Source organism: Triticum urartu, chromosome 6 (assembly GCF_003073215.2).
Source record: "Triticum urartu cultivar G1812 chromosome 6, Tu2.1, whole genome shotgun sequence".
Lineage (NCBI taxonomy): Eukaryota > Viridiplantae > Streptophyta > Magnoliopsida > Poales > Poaceae > Triticum > Triticum urartu.
Genome location: NC_053027.1, coordinates 559,905,076 through 559,912,002, shown reverse-complemented (window position 1 = coordinate 559,912,002; position 6,927 = coordinate 559,905,076). Strand labels below are relative to the sequence as shown.

The following is a 6,927-nucleotide window of genomic DNA, read 5'->3' as shown; positions in this document are numbered from 1 at the left end:
AATTCATAGATGTCTTATTTGAATAATTTAACATATGCATTGACTGACATAAAAACACTTGGGACTTCTTTGGTTTGTAGGAATGTCATAGGATTTCTATAGGATAGGATTTGCATAGGAAAATTTTCTTTGAGACCCTTTGGTTTGTAGGAATGGATTTCTATTCCTATATAGGATAGGACTCAATCCTTCACATTTTGGAGGAAAAAAAACATTAGCTAAGACTCAATGGAAAAATTCCTATCCTATGCATCAAATGACATCTCTTTCTCTATAGGAATTGAGATGCATATCATCTCACTTCCTATGATTTTCCTATTCCTACAACATTTCTATCCTATGAACCAAAGGAGGCCTTGATTTTCATAACATAGCCAGATATGTCAGACCTCCCAGTTTCAGAAAATGCAAAGTGAACATGTGGTTTCAGACCTATCCTATGATTTTCGCTTCTAATATACCATGTGTTGTATGGAAGTGTTAACTCTTCATTTCCTTTTTCAGGAAAGAGATGCACACCGCATGTACATTGAACTGGATGAGAAAAAGAAGCCATTTACATTAATGCATTGCTACATAGAGTTTGAGAAGTATCCAAAGTGGCAGACACGTCCGCTTCCTCAGAAGAAACAAAAGAAGACCTCGGATGCAAGTCCGGGTACAACCTCCAACGATGAAGACTTCGGCGCATGCACTGATGCTCTTGAAGAAGAGCTAAGACCTCCTGGTACGAAGCATGACAAGAATGAACGTTTGAGGAAAGGTAAAACTTCTGAATCCAATGATAGTGGTTGCAAGTTATCATTAGAAAGTGTGTGGGCACAGAAGATAGAGAAGGATGATATCAAAGAGGCCACAAAAATTGCTCGCTACGCGAGAGCTTTTGAATTGCAAGAGAAGCAAATTGCATTGCAGGAGAAGGAGGATGCACGGAAACAGTTTGAATTAGATGAGAAAATCATGCTCATGGACACATCTCATATGAGTGATGCACAGAAGCAATTCTACAAGAATAAACAAGATGAGATCATTGCTTGCTGCCAGAACACATCTGGTTGACCTTCATTTGTTGTTCTGTCTACTATTTCTTATCACTTGAACTATTTGTCACTTGAATTATTTGTCACTTCAACTATTTGTGACTTGAACTATTTGTCACTTCAACTATTTCTTATGCATACATGAAAAACTAGATGAAAGGAAATAGACTACAAAGTTACTTGTACTACATCATTCGTGTCCAAACTTCTGCCAGAGGTGCTCAACTAGATCATCTTGAAGTTGAGAATGTTCATCTTTGTTTCTAATTTGCTGATGCATCTGAATAAATGCACTCAGCTCTTCCGCATGAGTAGAGGACACCCTGACTCTTTCTCCCATTGCCTCATAAGTGTTGTTTTGCTGACCAGTGTGTCGTTCGTCTTCAACTATCATATTGTGCATTATGACACAAGCTTTCATGACATCACCGATTTCTTTACGTTTCCATCCTTTCGCAGGTCCTCGGACAATGGCAAAACGGGATTGCAGAACTCCAAAGGCTCGTTCCACATCCTTTCTAGCCGCCTCTTGCCTTTGGGCAAAATGTTTCTTCTTTCTTGTTTGTGGAGATGGTATGGTCTTCACAAATGTTGCCCACCGTGGATATATGCCATCTGCAAGGTAATACCCCATTGTGTATTGATGACCATTGATGGTATAATTCACTTCTGGAGCTTCACCTTCAGCTAGCTTTGCAAACACATGAGAACGTTGAAGAACATTCAGATCGTTGTTTGACCCTGGTAAACCAAAGAAAGCATGCCAAATCCAAAGATCTTGGGAAGCAACTGCTTCCAAGATCATTGTGGGCTCTTTCACATGACCTTTAAACATGCCATGCCATTTTTTTGGGCAATTTTTCCAACCCCAGTGCATACAATCTATACTCCCTAACATACCAGGGAATCCTCTTTCCTCCCCTATTGCAAGTAATCTTGTAGTATCTTCTTCATTTGGAAATCTCAGGTATTGGTCCCCAAAGACTTCACAAATTTTGATCACAAACTTCTTGCAAGCCTCTAGATTAGTAGCTTCTGCAGACCGGATGTAGTCATCGGCACTATCAGCTGCTATTCCATAAGTTAGCATTCGCATTGCTGCGGTCATCTTTTGCAACGGATGCAACCCAAGAAATCCACAAGCACTTCTTTTTTGCGTAAAATAACCATCATAATCATGTTGAAGTAAAGTTTCAGCTATGTGATTAAACAAATTACGAGACATCCTAAACCTGTTCGTAAAAATGTAAATGAGATAGGGAGGTGAAAACTAGGCAGACATTAAGTAAATGTACTAATTACGAACCTTCACCGAAATAAGTTTTCGGGATAGCGAGGACTTTCTTTGAAGTAGTCATTCCATAGTAGAACAAATCATGCATCTCTTGCTCGATTGATTCTCTGACGTCCATGCTTGGAACCGCCATAGCATCGACGATTCCTCTGCTCTTCCTTCTCGCGCTCTGCAAATGCTACAAGAATGAGTTCGTCGTCGTCAGATGAAGACGAGGACGAATTCATGAGCATATCCAAAGAAGAAATGTTTCCACTCATCATTCTGTTGTGTGAGAGAAGACAAAGGAATTCAGGAGAGGAATGAGAAGGCACAACCAGGATTGGTGAATGAGAGGTGGGAGGGGTGGTATATATAGACCTGGAATATAGCCGTTGAAAATATAGCCGTTGGAAATAGAGTCGTTGGAAAAGTAGCTGTTGAAAATATAACCGTTGGAGACATAGACTATCAAATTTAGACAATCCACTGAAAAACTGAGGTTGTCTAAAATGAAAAAAAAATTACACCATTGTGTATGTGAAGATATAGACTACCAAATTTACACAAGCCACTAGAGATGCTCTAAGCTTGCAAATGTTTACTCATAAAGTTCCTGCATGAGATGGAGTAGGTGAGAATAGTCTTTGCAAACTGTGTAAACACACACAAAAAAACACAAAAATTATTATGACAACAAGAAATATACTTACTTTTATCATTCTTTTCGGGCACCATCATATAAACTGAAGGCACTAGGCTTCGTTTTGTCAGCCATAGCCTACTCATTGCTACTCTTGGGGAGAGAGCTATCACGCATATCAAACAAATAAACAAATAGTGAACAGTGTTGATATGCATGAAGACAACATTTCCATGCCCGTTGGAGTCTGACTATTATATTGCCTATTATATAAGAATTGAGTAGGCTTGCTTAGTGATGTTTGGCTCATAACCTAGAGTAAACTACTCGCCCCATGCATGACCACACCCGTCAACTCCCTTCAACGGTTCGCGCCATGCATTCTTTACCATGCAAACTCTTCCCGCCATGACTTGTTTAATCAACCATGCACAGATCTATAGGAACAGTGTCCAGGAACCAATGGCTTCGAGTGTAGGTTCGGCTGGACCATGGTCCTGCCCAACATTTTCGTTTATCCTATGACTGATGACTGAAAATGACAATGTAAACTCCTTTGAAAGCTCTCAGTTTTTCTCTCACATTAGGCTTCAAATTTTCTTCACATTCAGGTATAAAAGATGAGCACTACACAATAAATAATTAATCAGTAAGAACCTTCATGCACAAATAACTGAACAGAATATGACAATGGTCGGTGAAAGGAATTGACTTATAGTGACAGGAATACTTGCTTTCTTTATGGGTGTACTAAATCCTTCCTTGTTCATCTGCATTTGCCAACTATTTGCAGATCCCATTGCTGCAGCAATAAGTATACACGATAAGCCTCTGAAAGTAACCAGAAAAAGGGGACACTAGTTGCCATGAGAAGTACATCCCAATTTTGATTTAGCCAACATTGCTAATGGAAAGGCCCGATGACATTTCAAATGACACTTGGGGTAGAATTAGAGTCTACCATCAATATATGTATGTGCAGGTAAAAGCAGGAAGAACTATTCCCGGCTTTACAGCAAAATTGGCGGCACCCACAGAGATGTCAGCATGACGAGGTGTATTCAGAATAAAGTTTACACACTAGCAAAATTTCGAACAATGAGTATGAGCTTGATCGCATCATGTGTACCACAGAAATCCCTGTTTACATCAAGTTAAGAAGAATCCATGTATACATACAAATCGGATCATTGTTTTACTCATTAATTCTCCTGGGCTGAAGAAAAGCGATCTGCTTTCAAACACTATGCACGATAAGCGGACAAGGCAAGGGTAGAGGGATGATTTTGAGATACTGTATTGACCTACGAGTATACGCGTCTGGCCGCCGGGATCTCTTCTTTGTGGAAGGTTAGGGTGTATGTTCAGTTCTTCTGTATGTACCGGCAAGTCGCCGCCAGTCGCCGCCATGGTGATCGGGACATGGGGTTCGCGCGTCTGGTATGTGCAGGGGGTGCCCGTGCAAATTTACCTGGTTAACTTGCGGAGGCACAGGGCTGAAGGCGGGCGGTTTGTTGCAAAAGTTGTCAACAGCTGAGCAAATACACACGATGTAGATCGGATGAACCAAAATGCTAAGGATACAGGGATGCACGAGGGGTGTCGGATTCACATGATACGACGCCCTCCCTAAGATAGATAATGATGTTGTAGTGATTCCCTGCACCACCCATGACTTCACCCTAAGATAGATGATGGGGCTGGTTCTTCTTCGACGAGATTGTTTCTTCTTCGGCGAGGTCCAGTCAAGAGGGAAGGAAGGAAAAGAAGTGACTGACACAAAAAGGAATTTCGGGCACCTGCGAAATAACAAATCCGCTATATCTGTCTAGGAAGATGTAGGAGCAGCATGGTACTTGCATACATGCATCATACATGTCTTTCCTCATCTTCTTTCTTCTATTTCAAATGAAAAACGAGCATGACATTAGCGAGGCCAGTTAGAATGGACACAAACATGAAAAGAACCACAGTACAAAGTCACTATATTTTGCTCTTTTTTATTTGTTGAACGTCAATTTATGAGCACCCATGGGGCAGAGTGCACAAGAAAACATAAGTGAAACTTCTGACATGACAATAGAAGTAGATAAAAGATAAGAATGTGAATAGTTATTATTACATCAAATATCATGTTTTCCCTTTCTTCCAATATTTCGATTTTGTGTTTGGAAAACGAAAGGATTTCAATGCGCCTCGAGAGCCTTCTTTGGGAAAAAAAATACTTTGCGCAATAAGCTTCCACAATTTTGCACTAGAATTTTAACATTCCATTATAATTACCAGTTAGTATGATGATTTGGTATTACACCGTAAGCTTGACATGCAAAGGGTGTGCAAATTACTAGGGCATCGTATCTTATGAATCCGGCATCCCTCGTGCATCCATGTAGCCAGCCATGGTCTATCGTCCGATTGTAATCCTCAGCCTCGCGTGCATTATTGGCCCATATTTTACAGAAAAATGCCCGCTTGTAGAAAATTAGGCATGTGAATTTTCTGAAAACCCCCCTGAAGCTAGCTCTCCTAATTCCTTACTCCTGATCGTTTCTCTCCCGATCTCAAATCAAACCTGCGACCCGTATCTCTCCGGTCAAAGAAAAAACCTGCTCAAACAAAGTAGACACGCTCGATTTAGATCGGGTGGCTGGAAAGAAGAGGATACAAGGATTCACGACAGATGTCAGATTCACTTAATACGACGTAGTTTTTTTTTTCTTTGATAGGGTAGATACGGGTCGCGGGTTTGATTTGAGATCGGGAGAGAAACGACCGGGAGTAAGGAATTGGGAGAGCTAGCTTCAGGGGGATTTTCAGAAAATTCACATGCCTAATTTTCTACAGGTGGGCATTTTCTGTAAAATATGGGCCAATGCACGCGCGGCTGAGGATTACAATCGGACGATAGACGATGACTGGCTACAGGGATGCACAAGGGATGGCGGATTCATAAGATACAATGCCAATTACTAGTACATCATGTTTGTATTGACCACATCTACTTTCCATGCTCTCCAAAAACTGAACAATTAACAAGGCAAGTTTTTTATTTAAAAAAATCACTTGACCTCTTATGCTTACTAGGAATAGTACGTGCAATGCACATTCATAAGATGTATATTGCACGTTGATATTTGAATTACTTGGTTAACATTGATGTTGATATTAGGTAAGACATGAATTACGAGTTGATGTCACATGTTTAACGCTATATACCTAGACCACTGTTGAACGGGTGAGATTTGTTGGATCTTTGTAACCTTTTGCCCGTGAGAAAGTCTTTTTGATATAGAAGTTGATCGACGCATTCAAAGTTATTCTTTTGGCAAGAACATTCAAAAGTTTCTTAGTTTCTTTTTGTTTTGGAAACACAAGACGCATATCTGTACTGCCCCAGAAGGCCAGAACAAACTTTATTGCTGATCGACGCGTGTACTCCGATCTCTGTCCACACCACGCTTGCAAGCACACACGGACGAGGGATCCATCTCTTACACGCACGGGTGAAGAGCTTCCTAGCTAGTTTATCTAAACCGAGCCGGAGGAGGAGAGGCGGCGCGAGCGCAGGGGCGGCGGCATGGGGCAGCAGCACTCGAAGTGCAATTCGTGGAAGGAGCAGAAGCCCCGCGCGTTGCCCAGCCCGATGCGGACGCATTGCTCGGTGCACTTCTCCCCGTCGCAGGGCACCATCATCTCACACTTGGCCGGGTCCGTCTCCGCGGGCACGACGTCCGCGGCCTTCTTCGCCTCGCCGCCTACATGCACGAGCACAGCTGCATACGTCAGGACAACATAGAAACAACATGTGCACTTCTCCGCGGGCACGATCGTTGTGCATATGCATGGTGTGTAGCCGTGGACGAACATGCCTGAGATGGCGTGCGGTGGTGATGGCGATGCCTGGCAGCACGACGCCAAGAGTAGAGCGGCCGCGACGAGGAGGAGAGCAGTGCTAGGACTGGCCATGGCCA

The 6,927-nt window shown here is 42.1% G+C and overlaps 1 protein-coding gene across 1 annotated transcript; it reads left to right on the top strand.

Moving 5' to 3' along the window:
- The first annotated feature begins 462 nt into the window (after nucleotides 1–462).
- Nucleotides 463–1,059, top strand: LOC125517017. The gene has a single exon (XM_048682248.1). The coding sequence runs from the start codon at nucleotides 463–465 to the stop codon at nucleotides 1,057–1,059; it is 597 nt and encodes a 198-aa protein (XP_048538205.1).
- The last annotated feature ends 5,868 nt before the right edge of the window (nucleotides 1,060–6,927 follow it).

Coding starts and splice junctions, on each gene's coding strand:
- LOC125517017 (XM_048682248.1), top strand. CDS start 463: ATGTGTTGTATGGAAGTGTTAACTCTTCATTTCCTTTTTCAGGAAAGA.